The sequence below is a fragment of the Uranotaenia lowii genome, chromosome 3 (assembly GCF_029784155.1).
Source record: "Uranotaenia lowii strain MFRU-FL chromosome 3, ASM2978415v1, whole genome shotgun sequence".
Lineage (NCBI taxonomy): Eukaryota > Metazoa > Arthropoda > Insecta > Diptera > Culicidae > Uranotaenia > Uranotaenia lowii.
The window spans coordinates 207,694,182-207,716,045 of NC_073693.1; the positions used below are offsets into that span (position 1 = coordinate 207,694,182).

Here is a 21,864-nt window from a genome sequence, read left to right on the forward strand (position 1 = left end):
TGATGTGAGTTCGACTCTCCCTTCGGCGCTTTTTTTATTTTCTTGTTTCTGGGATGAATAATCCAATAGGAAGGAAATGCCATAAAATGTTGTTCTTGTTTCGCTTGAATGTAGTGGTCATGTATCATTTTGGCACTGCCCGGCAATGTTATTCAAACCGTGTGGAGTACATCTCTAAGATTTACCCTTTTTTCCCCTCGTTTTGACAGAATTAAGCTTTTTTCCTCAGATTTAAGCTTTCGTCTCCTATGCTCTCAAGGCAAAAAAAGCTTAAATCTGAGGAAAAAAGCTCAAAAACGAGATTCACGAGCACATATTTAAAAGATGTTGGTCACACGATACATAGACAAATCGTGTAACGTTGCAGGTATCTGCATTTTGGTTGGGAGCTCGAGTCCTTATGCCAGTTACGGTTTTTCAAACAGACCGTCTTTGGCATAGTGCACGTTTCATGGCATTATCGGCACAGAGATATGCTAAATAGGCATTGGATTTTTGCAACCTCTTCTATGGGTGTAAGTGTTATGAAGGTGTTTTGTATGCTTTATGATCAAGAAAACTCATAACAACCGTCAAAATAGAGACTGATCAATGTTACCCAAAAGCATCATATTCTGAACAAAGACGAAATCGATTTTTGAATCCAATTTCGAGTAGTCTAAGGCTATGATCATTTAGTATCCGGGCAATTACAAACGTGTGTATTTTAAAAACTGTTCATTTGATCGGAAAACTTTCTATGAAGGAAATGGAGATGTTAATATGACATTTAATGTAAAAATATAAAAAAAATATATTTATCAATGATTTCAAGAAATACTCTTACTCATAAAATCTCTTTTTTATCTTTGCACACTTTTTTCAGTCTTTATTGATTTATTTTTTTACCACAGAAGGAAAACCCTTTACAAAATCATGCTATTTTACACAAACTCACCTGGAAAAAGCAATTGGAATCTGGTTGGAACCTTTTCATGAGTAGGCATTTCGATGAATTTGATCTCTTAAATCCGGTTTTAACATAAATTTTTTTGACCATCAGAACACATCTGTCATATTGCGTAAAAACCGGATGCACAGATTACAATCTTTGGAACTGATCATTATTAGTTATTTACTTGGTGTCTACTAGTCAGGCAACACTTTTTGCCTGCCGGAAATGGATTTTTTCCATTATTTAAGGAGTCTGCATTCAGTTATCCCCTATAACCATAGACTTTTACCATATTTAAGATCGAACGTTCCACTAAGATGCTTGGTTTGAACTTCGTGAGCATCCTAGAGTGGCTCATTATACTTATTAACCATTTGATCCGAGAAAAAAAAAATCAACAGTTCATGAGCTTTCAAGTCAACAATGAAGAATTTTCGAAACGCAAAATGCGTAAAAGGAGCAAATTTGTGCAAAATTATTTTTATCATGTCTTTTTGCGTCGTAAATATCTTAAACACACGTTAGCTTAAAAATCTATCAAAAATAGGCAAGATAGTCATTTTCATAACTAACACAACGCTACTAAAGTTTTGCATATCCGAGCTCTACTAACGTAGATATTACCGAAATAAAGTTCCCGGATACTAAATGATCATAGCCTTAATAAACTTCTGCAACCATGTTATACGTTCATAGGAGTCCAGTACTGGTTTAAAAAAAAGAAACATGGGGATTTTTTTTTTATTATCTGACAATTTGCGCCGGGGGTCTTCAGAATTTCCCCAAAATTGAAAATTTGGTTCATTTTTGCGACTTAAAAACACATGTATTTTTTCAGATTTCTAACATTTTTATTTTTTGAGTTAGCCTCGGTTAGTTTTTTTTTGTAAATAAAAAATAACCATTTTTCAAAGCTACATAACTCTGTTGTTTTTCAACGGAAATTATAAAATAGCACATAAAAATGCATTGAAATTTTATCAGCTTTCCAAACAGATTAGTTGAAAAAAATTAAATAATGACCTTCAACATGGAAAGTTGTAAATAAACTTTAAATGGCGTCTAAAAGTACCGTCTGCACCACCGAATATTTTGCAAAAAATACCATTGTATAGCTCGATTCATGATGCAACTTTCATCTGAAGACACCAAAGTGGGCCATTAACACCTTGAAGAGTTATGAAAGAAATAATGACAATAAATCTCTTTTTTTGCATCGAAAACAAACAATGGTCGAACAACTGCACTCACATATGGAGATAGCAAGCACTTCTTACAACATGGAAACAAAAGAACTTACCAAAGCAGGTAAAAACACTACTTTTTCGTGCTTTGTAGAGTGTTTGCAGCAAAACTGATTTTAAATTTTAACCAAAATTCTGAGTATTGTTTATGTGATATAAGTATAACTAATAATGGGAATGTTGCTTTCACAACCTGGTCATATACCGTCAAACGGGGCATCATGCAACAGCGGGGTTGAATGCAACATTTATATAACACCACACAGATTCAATTTTTAATTTAATGTAATGAGATAAAGTTATGTTTTAATGATTACAAAATGATGATGACATAGTTTCTTGAATCTTATAATAGTTTTTTAAGTTTTTGATTTTCATATAAAATTTGAAAAATCGAACAATGAATGTACAATTTTTAACATTTTTCGATGCCGTAAAAAACTTTACCCAGTATGACGGATTGGCTTGATAATATTACCTTTATACTGGTTTCCTCATCTCATACCAACATTGATCATGTGGAAATATTTTTCGAACAGTCACTCAATTTTTTAAAATAAATATTTTTATAATTCAGTTACCCGTCTGGGGTAAAATGCAACAAAATGCAAATCGGACCTAAATCTCATAAATCGCGTTTCCATATGCTGGGATATGATTGTTTTGCATTATGCGTTTGTTAACATTAAAATTTCATCTATTCCTAGATTTATTTTCATGATTTGAGCTAATAGAATATTGTAGAGTATTTTTTACCCCTAAATGTATATAGAAGATTAACACTTTTTTCTTAAAAACATTTTTGTCAGAAAAAATTAAAAATTTAATTCGAACAAAACCAAAATTTACTGCAATTGGTGCTTTATGCGTTATGACATCACAAATGTATCAAAAACTATGAATTTTCAATCGTTTTCCTTTGATTTTTCATAAATTACAGAGTTTGTTGCAACTTACCCCTTTCTCTTAGTAGAGTGAAAATCGCATGTTTTTGTAAATTTAAAAATAACTGGTTAAACCAATAATTTTTTTAACTACGTCAATTTGGTGTCCCATCAACCTTAAAACTTTTGATGTACAAGAAGTACGATTATCTGTAAGCATTAAGATTTTAGAAGCCATTGAAGTTGAAAATTGTTGCATGTTGCCTCAGTTGACGGTACTATATAACTTATTAATTTTTCGATCAAAGATCATTGTGAAGCATAATCAATGCCAATAGTAGAAGGTTCAGTTCTTGTGTTTGGGATCACAAAAAGGTGATTAAAAAAGCACTGGACATCAAAATCCTTTCCCATTGATCAAAAAAGTATGAGAAAGTGGCACAAATGTTGTAGAAATAATCAAAGAGCTCAGTATGGCCAGCCCAGGCTGTAAAATGATGAAAATATGTTACTTTTACCGTATTCGTTTTCTACATTCGCCCAGTTTTGAGGTTTACCGAACTAGAACGAACATAATTCGTCGTCAGTGTTTTGCTACCTCGATCGCTCACAAACGAATCTTCAGTGTTCCACCGTCCATTTTAAATCAAATCTGGGGAACAACGGATGCAAAACTTAGCGCATAAACTTCTAAAAATGACAGTAAAATGTGCATAACTTGTTGTGACCTGGTGCAAAACTGGGTATAAACGAATACGTTATTAGATTTTTGGATATAACATGAAGTCAGTTAAGCTGCAACAATCTACCGCCCCTTCTTTCATAACAGTCCCATATACAAAAATAAGCAAGCGAGACAATCAGCTTTTTCTGTTTTGAAATATATTTCTAAATTGTGACCACCACTTTCAGCATAAACGAAAATCGTTTCTACGTTGTCATAATAAATCGTTAGACCTGAAATTTTTGAAATTGGGTTACTGGTAAGGTCGAGAGCACCATTTTTATTCATTATGAGACTGTTAATCGACCATATTTGAAACTTTTTTCGAATTTACTAGCATAACAGTCCCATACAAAATATATTTTTCTCACCAAGCTACTTTCTTAGACTTAAATTTGATCATTTTTGAACTTCTAAATGCAATTGTCAGAAAAAGAAACATACTTTTGCAAAAAAATATCATGAATTCCACATTGTAAGTTGAATCTTTTTACGATTTTTGATTGCATCCGATAGTTTTTCGCTCTGGAAGTCATTCCTAAGAAAGTCAGACCTGCCTGCGTGTGCATCATTCGACATCAAGTGAGTTAAAAAAATTTTTAAATGATTCAAAGCAATAAACCAAAGACTATTTCGCCGAAAGAAACATTGTAACCAAATCCGTGATATTTCACATATGGAACTGTTATTCAGGTATATTTCATATAGGACAGCCACGAATTGATATTTTTTTTCTAAATTTCTAGAACAAAACCTCTTTTTTTAGTATTTTATGTTGAAGCCTTATGTTGACCTAAAATGACGAAAATTCATATGGGACTGTTATGCGCGTAAGGACAGTCTGATAAGGACGAAAAAATTGTGTTTTTTACCTGCTTTGATAAGTTCTTTTGTTTCCATGTTGTAAGAAGTGCTTGCTATCTCCATATGTGAGTGCAGTCGTTCGACCATTGTTTGTTTTCAATGCAAAAAAAGAGATTTATTGTCATTATTTATTTCATAACTCTTCAAGGTGTTAATGGCCCACTTTGGTGTCTTCAAATGAAAGTTGCATCATGAATCGAGCTATACAATGGTATTTTTTGCAAAATATTCGGTGGTGCAGACGGTACTTTTAGACGCCGTTTAAAGTTTATTTACAACTTTCCATGTTGAAGGTCATTATTTAATTTTTTTCAACTAATCTTTTTGGAAAGCTGATAAAATTTCAATGCATTTTGATGTGCTTTTTTTAAAATTTTCGTTGAGAAACATTAGAGTTATGTAGCTTTGAAAAATGGTTATTTTTTATTTACAAAAAAATCTAACCGAAGCTAACTCAAAAAATAAAAATGTTAGAAATCTGAAAAAATACATGTGTTTTTAAGTCGCAAAAATGAACCAAATTTTCAATTTTGGGAAAAATCTGAAGACCCCCGGCGCAAACCCGTCAGATAATAAAAAAAAATCCCCACATGCCACATTCCCCTTAACAGAAAAAATAATCGAGTGAAAAAAGTGATCAACCTTACCCCGTTTTACGGTACTTTAAAACTGGTAGTATAATTATCACGTCAGGTGTTAATGAAAAATCATAGAAAAGGGTAGGGGGTCAACGATTGACTGATTTCAATTGACAGCATGATAACATCAATTCTGGTGAACTCTATTTTCAGAAATGTTGCCCCTCTCTTCATAATATTAGTGCGTTTTATTGCATATTTTTAAGCCAATAAAGAGAAATACCAGCAGCAGGAGAGTTAAAGTTTAAAATAAAATGGCTGAATCTTTGTTAAATTACCAGGAAAGAAAGGATACAAATGAACATGATTGACGACAATGGATATTGAAACCGGTTTTCTCGTTGATTCCATGAATAAAAATAAGAGGTGATTATCAAACACCATTTTTGCTTGTTCAATCAAAATTGAAAAATGCTCTTTTAATGAATACACATCCCGCAGGATCTAGCTTCCCTGCGGTTGAGGTGCTTAAAAAATGATGCTCCGAAATACGTAGCAAACCACAAACAGCATATAAGTATTTACAGTACACCTACCTCGGATGAGTTCCCGGCTCTGCGGTTTCCTTAGCAGCATGTATTCGCCGTCTTCCCGCTTCCAGGTGACCCGCGGAGTCGGATGGCCAACGGCTTTGCACACGATAGTCGCATCTTCACCCTCTTGCACTGCGATGTCTGCTGATGATTCCTCGTTGATTATATCCGGGGGAACTGTTTGGAAGATGAACAAGAAAAGAACCATTTTAGAACGGATGAAAAAATGCTGTTGTCTGTTTGGGAGTATTTTTAGTGGGTGGGTGGTCAAGACGAATGCGGAGGCGAGGCACGTTCATCAGAGAAAAATGTGTGGGATAGAAAAGTGGTTATTCTATCAAAAAAGGTTGGCTTTCAGGGGAATTTTATCTAGAATGCCATCTGTAGAAAAAAATAACCCCGTCTGATAAAACTGTTTAAAGGAGGAAATAATTATACTGATTGGGTAGAGTCTTTTTCGGATGAACCATTTCAAACCTCTAACAACAACTTTTTTCCAAAATAAAAAAAAATCCTTCCATCCGCCTTAACGCTTTTGTTTTACCCAAGTGCGCTTTCATCTAGCTGCATCCAGGCACAGATCGAAGCAAAAAGAAAAGTTCAAATACCCTAAAATGTTCGCTTCTGTTTCCTGTTCGTTTGGCTGATACGCTTCAATTTGGAAATTTATTCAATCCAATCAAATTGTTAAGCATACTAGAAGCCAAACTTTCCGCCCAACTTCCAGCTGAAGCACGGGAGTCAAACGTTCTCTCATAGCCCCATTTGATTGCGGCGACAGAACCATGAATGGACTGGGAAAACCCCCACAGCAAGAAGGGCTAACCAATCTCGATTGACGGATGCTGCTGCATAAGTTGGGCGTCGTCGTTTTGTCCTGGAGTCACCAACGTTGCTGCGCTGCCTTTTGGAACGAACTTTAACGAAGAAATGTTTGCCACTTGCGACCGGATGGATTGGCAAAATGTTTCAATAACAGTAAAATTACATTTAAAATTCAAGCAATCGTTGATGTTTTGAATAAAATGAAACAGAAGTCAGAAGTCAGGAAATCGATTAAATCGCTTAGAATGCTGTTCAAAGTTGATCGGAAACTTTTCTCAGTGAAGAACGTTTCAATCATGAGATATAATTTACACAGCTTTAATATGTTGGGTTGGTACATCCGCCGTCAAGACCATGACATTGATCTACAAATGCAATTAACGGTGATAAACAGTGAATCAAAAATCGTCTACTAACTTGAGCTTTATGACACATTTTGTTACTCATGGATCGCGACATTATTTTTTCTTTACATTCGTTTTTTGCTATTGAAATCTTTAAGGACAAGCGGTTTTGCAAATACCCAATTAAAGTTATCGGATCGTGACTTGCGGCATATTGCTGAAAAGCTTTTGGCCTCAACATGAAGAGAATCAAAAGAATAAGTGATTCGGGACACCACCCAATCTGATCGGTTCCGGAACGAAATTTGTCAAAGTTATCGGATCGTGGCTTGCGGTTGTTGAAGGTGTAAGGTCAGGTTGGTGGCTAGCCGAAATTTCTCAATTCTTCGATTTCACAAAGTCAATTTTTACATAAACGGTCACAATTTGATGAAAACTGAGGACACTTTTATTGATTGAACCACTTTATTAAAACAGGAGAGAAGTAACTTGCTCGGTTGGAATTTGCGAAGAGACTATATTGAGGAAAGTTAAAAAGCTCTCAAGAAAGTAACTTTACAGGCAAAACATGACATTAACGATTGCTTAGTACTAAAAACGAAGGATCAAACACAAGCGTTACAAATAATTTTCGAGCACTTTTCTTATAACTAAACATCGCCGCCACCTTGGAATTCTTAATTTCAAAATTCAATTACGCTGGAACTGTATCAGTTGATTATCAGATTCGTTCGATGTTGAATTGTCTCTCCTCAGGTTTTCCGTGTGCGGCAACAGGCAGATTTTGGTAATCGGCCTAGTGATGTACCCCTTGGCGGTGCGAAGAGTGACTACTCGTGAGAGTCTGTCAACTCCCGGTTTGATGTCAACAATGCGTGCGAGAGGCCATTTGACTGGAGGAAGAAAATCGTCAACAATAACAACTAGTCTCCCAGGTTTAATTTCGTTGTTAGGCTGGATAACTTTAGTGTCCCTTTGAAGCTCCTGTAGGTATTCTGTACGCCATCGATACCAGAACGATTGATATAACTTTTGCATTCGTTGGTAGTGATCCAGCCTTGAAATTGGCAGCTGCGAAACGTCGACCTCAGGAACAGAATTCATCGTCGTGCCGATGAGAAAATGTGCCGGTGTAAGCGCTGTGAGATCATTCGGATCCTCTGTCAACGGTGTCAGTGGTCTGGAGTTCATTGCTGCTTCAATTTCTACCAGGATGCTGTACATATCTTCGAAGGAAAGTCGACTGGCTCCTAGCTGCCTGTACAGGTGCCTTTTCGCAATTTTTACTGCAGCCTCCCACAATCCTCCGAAATGCGGTGCTCTAGGAGGGTTCAAATGCCACTCGATTTCCTTCTGGAGGCAGAATTCGTCGATCTGTCCTGACTCTGCAGAACTGTGCAACATAGTGTAGATTTGATGGAGCTCGTTCTTGGCCCCAACGAAGTTTTTCCCGTTGTCCGAATAGATATGAGCTGGTGGTCCACGGCGCCCTACAAATCTACGCAGTGCTGAGAGAAAGGCTGGTGTCGTGAGATCGCTGACCAGCTCAATATGAACAGCTTTCGTCGAAAAACAAACAAACAAGCATACATAGGCCTTCTGTGGTGCTGCTCGTTTGTGGACCGGCTTCAAATATAAAGGTCCAGCATAATCAACTCCCGCAATTGAAAAGGGCCTGCTAGGCGCAGTGCGATGGAATGGCAGCTGACCAGTTTGCTGCTGTGCTGGAACGGGATTCGCTCGGGAACAGTGGAAGCAATTTCGAACAATATTTCTCACCAGCCGACGTCCATTTATGGGCCAATATTTTTCGCGTATCACAGCCAGCATCACTTGGCCGCCACCGTGAATCAGTTTGTAGTGGTAAAATTGAGCAATCAACTTCGAAAGAGGGTGGAAATTTGGAAGCAATATAGGATGTTTGAATTCATAAGACTGTTCCGAATGCCTCAGCCTACCTCCCACCCTGATCGTCCCCTCGCTATCAATGAACGGATTAAGAGCCTTGATCTGAGAAGCCTTTGGTAATTGTGAGCCTTTTTTTAAATCGCCTATTTCTCTCCCGAATGCCTCCCTCTGAGCCCACCTTATCAATGCTAATTTTGCATGCTTCATTTCCTCTAGCGATGGTCGCTTACTAATATCGGGTGCCACTCTTTTATGAAAATTTGCTTGAAGTATTTTGAAAAATCGAATGCAGTAAGCGGTGGTTCTGATTAACGTTTTTAAAACAGGATATGTTGTAAACAGCGGATCGGGAGCTTCAGTGCGGATAACAGCTACAATCATGTCTCGGCGTTCACATTCGGCCATATTGGACGGACATGTTTCTGATATTGGCCAGCTTGTTCGTGGTTCTGCCAACCACGATGGTCCCTTTTTCCACAGCTGATTAGATATAAAATTATCCACGGAGACACCTCTGGATACCATGTCGGCTGGATTCTGGCTTCCAGCAACATGATTCCAATTTGCATTGTGAGTTGTGTTCTGGATTTCAGAAACTCGGTTTGCGATGAATGTCTTCCACGTACTGGGGGCGATTTTAGCCATTGCAGCGTGACGGTCGAATCTGTCCAAAAATATGAAGCAGATGGGTTGAACTCCAAGGATTGCATGATGCGCGAGTATAACTCTGCGCCTTTGACAGCCGCGCATAATTCGAGCCTGGGGAGGGAAACCTTCTTCAATGGAGCAACTCGGCTTTTCGCTGCCAGCAACTCAATTCTGACATTCCCAGCTGCATCAGTGGACCTAGCATACGTGCATGCTCCGTATGCGGCTTCGGAGGCATCAACAAAGGTGTGTAGTTCAACGGTGGAATGCGGAAGGAGGGCATACCTCGGTATTCGATATTTGGAGAGTTGAGGAAGTTGAATCTTAAAATTTTCCCACCGTTTTTCTATGCTAGGAGGAACCTGGTCATCCCAGCCACTTGAATCCAACCATAAATCTTGCATTAAAATTTTTGCTCGTACGACAACTGGAGATATTAACCCGAGAGGATCAAACAGCTGGGCTATGGTTGATAATATGGCACGTTTCGTAATTTTCTCTGGAGAAGTTGTATTGTAATCGAAACGAAAGGTGTCCGGTTCCGGCTCCCAGGTTATCCCAAGCGTTTTGATGGTTTCTTCAGGACTGAATTCGAAGTTGGACTGGGTCCCTATTTGATCGGATTTCAAATCTTTGAGGACTTCCATTTTGTTTGATGTGTATTTGCGTAAAGGAAATCCTCCCTTGCTCAGCAACTTGTCTAGCTCGTCACGAAGCTCAATCGCATCCTCGATGGACTCAGCACCTCCGATACAATCATCGACATAAAACCATTTTAGCAGTGCATTCTTCCCGCGGGGATAAGTATGGCCTTCATCTTCTGCCAGCTGCTGCAAGGTGCGTGTTGCGAGAAAAGCTGAAGGCGCTAACCCATAAGTTACAGTCTGCAATTCGTATGTTCGTATAGGATCAGTGTGGCTGAAGCGCCAAAGAATTCTTTGCATGCGAGTGTCGTCTGGATGCACAAGAATCTGCCTGTACATTTTGGCAATGTCTGCGATCAAGGCTATAGGAAAAGTGCGAAATCGGATTACTTGAGTGATCAAATCCTGCTGTATAGTAGGGCCAACGAGAAGGCCATCATTTAGCGAATGACCAGATGACGACTTTGTCGAACCGTCGAAAACAACACGCGTTTTTGTGGTAGTACTTGACTCTTTCAGAACCGGGTGGTGCGGCAAATAACAAACTCGACCTGGAGAACGTGTTTCGTTAACCTCTTTCATGTGTCCAAGACGCAGATACTCTTCCATAAACGCATGATATTCATTTTTTAGTTTTGGGTTTTTTTTCTAGTTTTTGCTCCAATAGTTGAAATCTTCGCAGAGCAGCGGTTTTGGTTTCGCCCATCAGATCGTCGAACGAGCTTTTCTTCGGATAACGTACGACATATCTTCCGGTCTTTGTTCTATTCACTGTGCTTTTGAAGTGAGCTTCGCACTGGCATTCATCGAATGACCAATCCATTCTTTCCGGCAGCTCTTCTAATTTCCAAAACTTTTCTAATTTGTCTTGTAGGCTAACTAAAGAAATAGCAACTACCGTACAAGAAGTAGAATTCGTTTCATCTGTGTGTTTTCCTCCAGTAACAAGCCAACCAAAAACGCTATCAACAAGCTGCGGCAAATTTTCAGATAAGGAAATACACTGCCGGCCAAAAGTTTGGGATCACTCGCTAAAAAACATGCCAATTTTGATCGTTCATATCTCAGCCGTCTTAGGACATATTGCAAATCTTCTGATCTCATTTGAAAGATAATGAGCAATAGCTATTTCGGAGGTATTTTGCCCAGAAACAATGTTTTAGTTTTGCACCTAAAACTTAACCTAAAGTTAGGGCATTTTCAAAAAAACGCACTCAATATTCAAAGCCGATCATCTCGCGATAGGGTGGACCAAATTTCAAAATTTGAGTTGCATTAGAATCCTTATTCTATACTTCTCAAAACACAATCAAAAAATTTTGTGCAAAAATTTAAGAATGTACTATAAATTAATAAAATAGACACTTAAGTTATCGTCCAAAAGTTTGGGATCACCCCTAGTATGGTGTATCGACCAAAAGTTTGGGATCATTTTTTCAAAAACATGCAAATTTATCTCATTCATATCTTTCTCATCTAACATCGTATTGCAGATCTGAAGGGTGCATTTGAAAGCTTAGGAATTGTTGTTTTTTCATAAATTTATTAAAAAATTATATTTTAAATCCATAACCATAAAAAATTCACAATCATAAGTGTGAATTTTCAAAAAACAATTAATTTCAAGTAAATTGTTTATGGTTATCACTTTAAAATAAAATTTTTGTATGAATTTATGGAAAAACAACAATTCATAAGCTTTCTAATGCGCCCTTCAGATCTACAATACGATGTTAGATGAGAAAGATATGAATGAGATAAATTTGCATGTTTTTGGCCGATACGCCATACTGAGGGGTGATCCCAAACTTTTGGACAATAACTTAAGTGTCTATTTTATTAATTAATAGTACATACTTAAATTTTTGCACAAAATTTTTTGATTGTATTTTGAGAAGTATAGAATAAGGATTCTAATTCAACTCAAATTTTGAAATTTGGTCCACCCTATCGCGAGATGATCGGCTTTGAATATTGAGTGCGTTTTTTGGAAAATGCTCTAACTTTAGGTTAAGTTTTAGGTGCAAAACTAAAACATTATTTCTGGGCAAAACACCTCCGAAATAGCTATTGCTATTATCTTTCAAATGAGATCAGAAGATTTGCAATATGTCCTAAGAGGGCTGAGATATAAACGATCAAAATTTGCATGTTTTTAGGCGGGTGATCCCAAACTTTTGGCCGGCAGTGTACGTTGGGCGGAGTTGAAGCAATGGAAGAAATGTTCCAGACCAATAATCATGTCGATTTTGCCGGCGAGGTCAAAAGTTGGATCTGCGAATGTTATATTTCTAGGAATCTTCCAGCCTTCAGTATTAATGGTGTGGGCAGGTAATTGTACGGTAAGTTTTTTGAGTACGAGAAAATTAACAGTTCTGATGAAGGAGTTGTTCCTAGAACGAATCTCCGTTGATACAGATTCGGTAGTTCTCTGGGCTTTTGGGCCGATGCCATGAATAATGACGTCAGTTCTGATTCGAGGCAGCCGCAATAGCTGGGCTAGTTGGTCAGAAATCAAATTTGGCTGTGAAGCAGAATCTAACAGAGCACGTGCGAAGTGTTCCTTTCCAAAAGCATCAACGATTTTAAGAATAACGGTTGGCATAAGCATGCAGCATGCTTCTGTGTTGACATTACTACTCATCAATTTTCTAGGAGGAGAATTGGAAATATTCATCATCGTGTGTAGAGATTCCTGTTCAAATAATGGACCGGTTGCTTCCGCTTGGGTAAAGTGCACTGATGCATTAGGGCGATTCGAATGTGGTTGACGTTGGGATACCTGTACATTTGGGTTCGTTTCGGGATGGAGCATGGTATGGTGGAGTCTTTGGCACAATCTACAGCGATAGGCGGAGCTACAATTTCTCGCCAGATGGTCGTGACGAAAACAATTAAAGCATAATCCCTTGGAACTGACAATTTGGATTCTTTCTTGCAGACCAAGGGCCTCGAACGTGGGACAATGGATTAACGGATGAGTTCCCTCACAAGCATAGCATTTCGAATAACGGGCTTCAGCAGTCGTGGAATGAGTGGAAAATCTAAATGGTTGAGCTCTTCGATGACTATTATCGGTTGAGTTGGCAGCAGTAGGTTGGGGATGTGTGTTATGATTGACTGAAATCGATTCCAATACGCGCACTCTCTTATGAAGAAATCCTAGAAGGCAGTTGAAACTTTGATCGGCAACATTAGCAGCATGATCCTCCCACAGCTTCAAAGTTTCGTCGTGTAATCGCGTACACAAAAGATGTTCAAGTATGGTACTCCAGGAATCAACGGGCTCTTTCATTTGTGCTAGTATTTTGACATGTCTTTCAAATTCATCAACGGTAGTATGAAGTGAAGCTGCCGTTTCCTTTCCCATCCTAGGGATGTCGAGAAGAGCCTGAAGATGACGTTTCTTCAGAAGATATTCGTTAGAGTACCTACTTATCAGTGATTGCCAGGCGATTTCATAGTTATCAGAGCTGATGTGGATTGACTCAATTAGTTGGTAGGCTTCTTCTTTCAGTGATGCCCGCAGGTAGTGGAATTTCTGAACTGAAGGAAGATCACGATTGTTGTGTATCAGAGCGAGGAAAGTGTCATGGAAACTCAGCCATTGATTATAATCACCGTTAAATTCAGGCAAGGAGATCGTAGGCAAACGGAGGCCTTGCAAAGTGGATGGTGGACAATTGATCGAGTGATCAGGGCTGCGGCTCATAGAGATGGGAGGAGGCAACATTGACGTTAAATTACCTTTAATTCGGAACAACCTAGGCTCAAATGATTCACGGCAATTTAAATTTACCACTTTACCTTCACCAGTTGTCTGTAGCGCCTCCAGCTCGATTTGAACTGCTTCCAAGTTATTCCATAGGACGTCGATGTTTTGCAACCTAATGGGTACCTCGAGCGAATCCCGTTCGATGATATAGTTTTCGATGAACTTTTCGGCCCGATCTAGCTGAGCCAGCAAGGTATCACGCCGTATGAGCAGCAAATCGATCTTCTTAGCGTCGTCCATTGCTGATGTACGGTGGTGCGAGGATAATGAAGGATGATTCTGCGAAAGGAAGACCAGGTAGGCCTGATTTTGACTCGATAAACGATTGGACTGGTACTAACCTGTACCAAGGCTTGAAAATGCCTTGTAAATTTGCTTGGTAAGGTGGTGATGCTGATAGGCCTGCGTAAGGTGGTGATGGTTTACTGGTGGACGACTAGGTGATTTCCTCAATGTGTATGGCCAAGTAAGTGGGAAGTTCCTAAGAAAGGAAGACCAGGTAGCCCTGATTTCGAAACGGTAGCTTAATGGAATGGTACTAACCTGTACCAAGGCTTGATTAGGCCTTGTAAATACAATTCGGAAACAGCAGCTACATTTAGGTCCTTCGGATGGGAGTGAGTTTTGTGGATCGTGTGGTCGTCTAGGTGGATTCCTCGGTGTGGATGTAAAAAAGATAATCTCTTAAGGGTACCTGATGAATTGCGCCAAATTATTGGACAGGTACTAACCGCGTCACAAATTGAATAGGCCTTGATCAATTCAATCGAACACCTTTGTTCGCAGCTTCTTTTATTTGTACAGCGACACGAAATGGCGCGAAGATGATGAGAAAGCTTCGCTTGGAGAAATGGCGCCACCAATCCTGGTCACGGCACCAAAAAATGTAAGGTCAGGTTGGTGGCTAGCCGAAATTTCTCAATTCTTCGATTTCACAAAGTCAATTTTTACATAAACGGTCACAATTTGATGAAAACTGAGGACACTTTTATTGATTGAACCACTTTATTAAAACAGGAGAGAAGTAACTTGCTCGGTTGGAATTTGCGAAGAGACTATATTGAGGAAAGTTAAAAAGCTCTCAAGAAAGTAACTTTACAGGCAAAACATGACATTAACGATTGCTTAGTACTAAAAACGAAGGATCAAACACAAGCGTTACAAATAATTTTCGAGCACTTTTCTTATAACTAAACAGAAGGAAAGCCCTTTTCCTTAACATGAAGGAAAATGAGATGTGAGATGTCAAAAATGAGACATGGAGACATGAGAAGTGAGGAATACGAAGTGAGGCTGGAGTAGTGAGACATGAGAAATGATACTTAAAATGTGAGAAGTGAGAAACGACTCATGAGAATTGAGATATGTGAAGTGAGAAGTAAGAAGTTAGACATGAGAAGTGAGAAATGAAAAATTAGAAGTTTCACATGAGGAGTTAGACGTGAGAAGTGAGACATGAGAAGTGAGAAGTCTCTAACTTCTCACTTCTCACGTCTTTTTTATCACTTCTTACGTCCTACTTCTCATGTAAAACTTTTCATTTTTCATTTCTCGCTTCTCACTTCTGAAGTCTCGCTCTTCATGACTCATGACTTGTCACATTGAACTTGTCACGTTTCATTTCTCATGTCTCACTTCTCACATCAGTTTCTCATTTCTCACTTCTCACTCCTCGTATCTGACTTCTCTCTTCACACCCTACACTTTCCTTCATGTTGATACCAAGAGCTTTCTTTCTGTACCGTCAACTGGGGCAACATGCAACATATTTCAACTTCAACGGCTTCTAAAATCTTAATGCTTACAGATAATTATACCTCATGTACATCAAAAGTTTTAAGGTTGATAAGACACCAAACTGACGTAGTAAGAAAAAATATTGGTTTTACCAGTTATTTTTAAATTTACAAAAACATGTGATTTTCACCCTACTAAGAAAAAGGGGTATGTTGCAACAAACTCTGTAATTAATGAAAAATCAAATGAAGACGTTTGAAAATTTATAGTTTTTGATACATTTGTGATGTCATAATGCACCAAGCACCAATTGCAGTAATTTTTGGTTTTGAATTTGGTTTGGAATTTTATATTTTTTCTGTCAAAAATGTTTTTGAGAAAAAAGTGTTAATCAGCGGCATACATTTAGGGGTAAAAAATACTACAAAATATTCTATTAGCTTATATCATGAAAATAAATCTTAGGATGGATGAAATTTTAATGTTAACAAACGCATGATGCAAAACAATCATATCCCAGCATGAAAACGCGATTTATGAGATTTAGTTCTGATTTTCATTTTGTTGCATTTTGCCCCAGACAGCAAACTGAATTATAAAAATATTTATTTAAAAAAATTTGATGATTGTCCGAAAAATATTCATACACCAACAGTGTTGGTATAGGATAATGAAAGCTGTACGAAATTTGGAAGATTGTTCTTGAGGAATGAAAAATTACAAAAATAAGAACTTAGCAAAATTCCAATTTATTAGGCGAACGAAAACGCTACGCGTGAACAAAAGCAATATAAAGTTTGTAGGTGATATCATTAAGCCAATCCGTCATACTAGGTAAAGTTTTTATGGCATTGAAAAATGTAATAAATTTTACATCAATTGCTCGATTTTTTTAGTTTTTTATGACAATCAAAAACTCAAAAAAAAAACTCTTTCACAATGTCAAAAACTATGTCATCATCAATTTGTTATCATTCAATGATAACTTTATTTCTTTTGCATGATGCCCCGTTTGACGGTATGTATCAAGTCTCGATACGATAACTTTACCATATTTCGTTCCGAAACCGGCCATGGTTGCGACCCAGTGTCCCTGTACCATTTTTAACAAGGGTTCTCTTAATGTTAAGTCAAGAGCTCTTCTTAGAAAGGTCACAGAAAGGGGTGTCAGGTGTTCTGATTTTTCAGGATTTGTCCTGATTTTCGAGATGCCGTCCTGATTTTTCAAAAACGCTTGAATTGTCCTGATTTTCGAAAATATACCTTTAAATGTCCTGATTTGTCCTGATTTTTAAAAAATATCTAAACTATAACTAAATTTAACGTGGAATGGTGAAAAAATGAAACAAATCTTTAATAAAATAGTTTAACCGGTTTTACTGATTGTAGAATCTGCCAATTGGGGGAAAAGACACTTTGCACTCGAAAGGAATAAACACGCGGATTGAAAAAAAAAAATTTATTACCGATCTCTACAAAGGTTAGTTATTCCCTGACTTTACTATCGAGTCATCCGCATCGCTCGGGGATTGGATAAACGAGCCCATCTCTCGGATGTTTTCTCTCTCGGGTTCTCTCTTGCTTTGATGGATTAAGGGACGTTGGGGATAGTTCGCAAACCGATTGGATTAGAACTCTACACCGATGATAATCTTTGGTTCAAATGATATCTAAATAGCGTTTTTCGATATTGACTTCAGGCCAGCCAAAGTTCTTCTTGCTTTAGTTGCATAATTTGAGGCGTATTTAGCACCTGTACTTTGCCTTTAGTTATGCAATCTAAGCAGAGCTGCATGCTATTTTCGTCAATTTATCTAAGCTCAAGCTAAGCTCAAGCTCTAAGCAGAGCTGCATGCTATTTTCGTCAATTTAATGGTGTCCTGAAAAATCCTGATTTTTTTCATCGCAGTGTCCTGATCTTTGTCAAAACCATCTGGCATCCCTGGTCACAGGTCATGATCTGATCATTTTTTTTCATTACTGAACTAGTAAGATTACCCACATGTTTCAAGTTTTCAATTTTAGGGCAAAAAGTAGATGTTTTTTGTCCCAATAATTCCACTTTAGAATTTGTCTTTATCTTCTCAACGACGTGACATTTCTCCACTGACTCCATTGTCATTTCTTTCATTTTTGCTCTTTTGTCACATTCCATGGAGAAAATAATGTGTTTTTAACCATAAATATATTTTCCATTATCTTTTCATTTCCAACGAAACCTTAACATATTCTTAAAGAGTTTTCAAGCTTCTTTCAAATATTGGCTTGCAAGATGGTTTTCGAAAATCGCGGGACATTATAAAATGTTTAAGAAAAAATCTTTTGGAATAGATTTTTTTTGTGAATTGACACTTGACAGGCATAGCTTAGTTCGTAGAACACTTGCTTTTCGATTTAACGTCAATGACTTTAAATCCAGGAGTGTAACCATCGAAGATGAAAGAAAATCTTTGTTGGAAAAATGACCTACAAACGATTTTTTGTTTTTCAAAAATCTCATAATTTTTTTATTTGACCCATGCGCTTAAATGTCAATAGAAAATATATGCCACACAGATCAGACGTACAAGCTAGCCCACGAAACTTGTGTGAAATTTCCAACAATCGTTTTGATCTAATTTATGTTTTTTGGCTGGGCCACCAGATGTCTCCTAGCACACCAAAGAGAACTGTCAAAAACAAACTGAGAAAAAAAAACAAAATTTTTGTCAGTTTTGAACAGGTCGTATGAACTGTTAGGCATGTTTCAAGAAAATTGCTGTTAAAGTTTCGTAACACTTTCAACCGGTTACATAATTGAAACATATCTTTAAAGTCCTAATCGCTATTTCCTCCGAGCTAGAAGTGTTAGGGGAAAACTGTACAAGACGCACCAGTTAAGCATAATCGCTATTTACAGCGATACCCATCATCTATGAACCAAATTGAAAGTTCACGGTGATTCAGGGATCATATTTACATCTTATCAGAAAGAAATAATATGTTAAAAACACGATTTTGGTTATATTTTTGTGAAAATCTTAAACAGCCAGAAAACAAGCCGCGGGGTAGAACGCCAAAACTAGTGGACAGAACGCACCATACCGAATGGGTGGTGAGAAATGGAACAAAGATTATACGGAATATAGTTATTGAAACATCAAATTTTTTATTACATGTTCATCGTATTTTGCAAACTAACCATACTTTGGCTAAAAATCATTTTTTATTGCTTAATTTAACGAAAATTTTGCTTTTCAAAATTCACTTTTTTATTTCCTTATAGGTAAAACGCCTTCAGGTAGGCAACGAAATTCAATTTCTTGACTGATATCGCGGCAAACATGGCGGCAGACAATTTTTTCGAGTCAAATATTGGTGCACGTTTTTAACTCAAACAAGGACGAAATTTGTTGTAATTATGCATTCTTATCGTAATTTAGGAGTCAGCAAATGAAAAGAAAGACATTTTGTTTTGACATTTGGTTTTTCTCAAAAGTTAACAGCATTCAAAATTTTAGCCTAAAACACGTGGTTTTGCGGGCATTCTGCCCCAATTTTGATATGATTAATTTTAGTTAAAATTTGTGGAAAGTTAGTGAAATATAATATAATATAATTATAGCCATTCGAAAGTGCATACGAGTGTTATAACGAAAAGCTGCAGTTGGATCAGATAGCGCAGACTGGTTTACCATAAAACCTTATATGTTAACCATAAAAAATAACAAGTTTTAGGCACAATCCAATAATTCTTCTGTTTCTAAGAATTAGAGTCGTTTTTGTGAACTTTTCATCTAAAAATGATGAAAAAGCTCATTTGCTACAATAAAAATGAAGAAAAACATCATTCGGAGCCAAAGGTTAGTGTATTTTTGAGAAAGAGTAACATGGGCCATTTCACCTCGCTGGTGCGTCTTGTACAGTTCTCCCCTAAATTTTGCACAATGGTTTGCAGAAGTGATACTTGAAAGAACCCGTTTTGAGGTGTCTCGAATCAGTTCTGATGGGTAAGACTGATCATTAAGAATATTCCCAATAGACTGAATATAGCCGATTTGTCCTTTGACGATAACCGTTCAAGAAATGCAAACATTTATTGTTAAACTGTTAGTTATATCGCATGCCTCTGAAGTGAAAAAATAAAGGAATGAATAAAAGTTTATCATCGGTACTTTTAATGCGGTTTTACTTATTAACTTTTTCGGTTAGTGGAACATTTTTTTCATTTTTCAATTTACGTAACGTTTCGAATTACTTTGGGGGACATCTGATGATGGGTGAAGAAAAATAACCTGGAACATAAATTCCTAATAAAAAATTTGTTTCACTCACCGAAAAATTTCAATAAGTATAAACCGTCCAAGACAAAGGAAGAGAAATTCTGTGCAGTCAAAAGTAACTCTTATTGCATTTATCCAGCAATAAATTTAACCCGTCTTATTTTTATTTTATTTTTTGTGGGGGAGACGCCACTACAACCTGTTTTTAGATCTTTTGTAGCATAACTAAGGTAGCCAGATTGCCTGGTTTTATCCGGCTTTGCCCGGATATTTGATACAAAATTTTAGTACAGTCCGGCCCGGCCCGGTTGGCTGGATTTCTTTAAAAAATGCCCGGACTTTGCCCGAATTTTTGCACTTTATTGCGCATATAAAACAAAAAAAAATTAGATTGTGTTGAAAATTTGTTTTATTTAGCTACCAAAAAAAGGTTTTGAGCAGATTTTGCAAAAATAATCATGAAAATATTTTTCGAAGACCAAAATACGATTTCGAGCGGGTTTTTGAATTTTAATGAAAAATATGTTTTTCAATTCTTTTATCTCCATTTTTGTTAAGTAATTTCTGGGTTTTGACAAAATTTGCCCGGATATTGCCTGGATTTTTGGTCTCGATTTATAAATGAAATACTCGGATTTTGCCAGGTTTTTTATAAAAAATTGCCCGGATTGTCCGGCCCGGATACGTGCTGGAAAAAATCTGGCAACCTTAAGCATAACCCCTTGATATTTCTTTTTACTATATACATTTCCACGATTGGTAAGTGCCAGGTGAACACTGGTTGAGCATTTGATAAGCACACATATGTTAGATATTAAGTGCAACCTTACGTTACCTTAGTTCACACATGAGATCCTAAGTGTAACTTTATTTTCCCTTGAAAGATCCATCCATGTCTATGTACTCAAGCGTACACACTTCCAAAAGTGGCAGCTAGCATGCTTTAAATGCTAAAACCGCCAACATGTAGAAGAAGTACTATGTATGCCATGAACGTGAATTGATCTCATGACCTCTGTCAGATTTAAACTACTTAAACCCGTCTTAGTTCGTATACGATTACGCCTTTTCAAAAATTGGGCGCTTGCAATTTTGATTTGTAACTTCTGAACGGCACGGCGCAATAGATGGCACTGTTTTAAGTCAATTTTCAACGTATTTTTTGGATGTCAGCATTTGAAATTTAACACACTTTTTTGAAGATTTTTTGTTCGAACTTGTACGTCTGTTCTCTGTGTATATGCTTAGAAGCTCTCATTTCCATTATATTTGATAATATGAATAATTTGTTTTACTGTTTAAGTCACATATGATTTATTTCAAGATTGTGAACATCTTTAAATCATAGATTTATTTATACCAATCATCATGAATCCACTTTATTGCAAAGTAGAGTCAGTGGGTCATTATTTAAAAAAATGCTTCTAAACTGTTTTGCTAATGTTAATAATTTTAAAAGCTGTTCTACTGAGAACTTTTAGAATTTCTTTTTCGGATTCAGCGCCCGATTTCACATTAAAAATGATCTTTAGCTTTCTTAGTTCAAACATGCTGTGGACTAGTGTAATTGATTCACATATTTCCAAATATTAGACAAAGATCCCAGAAATGCCAACCAACCATCGTACAGTGGGAATTTTCGAGCCAAAAAAGGTAGGACATCTTGCTCGAAAAAACAACCATTCTTTATGTAAAAAAAAACACGAGGAATCGAATGGTCTACACCGCTTTTTGTTAAATGACGCTAAACGTCTCATTTTGCCCGATTCCCCTATATTTTTGGGTGTAAAGTTATTATTTCGATTGTAGCAATCTACTTTGCAATAAAAAAAACTCATAAGAACCCTACTTTTTTATGTAAAAAAAAGTCGGCTGAATCGATTGGTATACTCTAATTTTT

The 21,864-nt window shown here is 37.1% G+C and overlaps 1 protein-coding gene across 2 annotated transcripts in view; it reads right to left on the bottom strand.

Moving 5' to 3' along the window:
- LOC129751883 (lachesin) overlaps positions 1–21,864 on the bottom strand; it is a 338,054-nt gene that overhangs the window by 183,840 nt on the left and 132,350 nt on the right. For both annotated transcript variants that reach the window (XM_055747642.1, XM_055747641.1), the window contains exon 4: positions 5,825–5,998. In XM_055747642.1, coding sequence (XP_055603617.1) covers positions 5,825–5,998 — 174 coding nt within the window. The remainder of the gene's footprint in view (positions 1–5,824; positions 5,999–21,864) is intronic.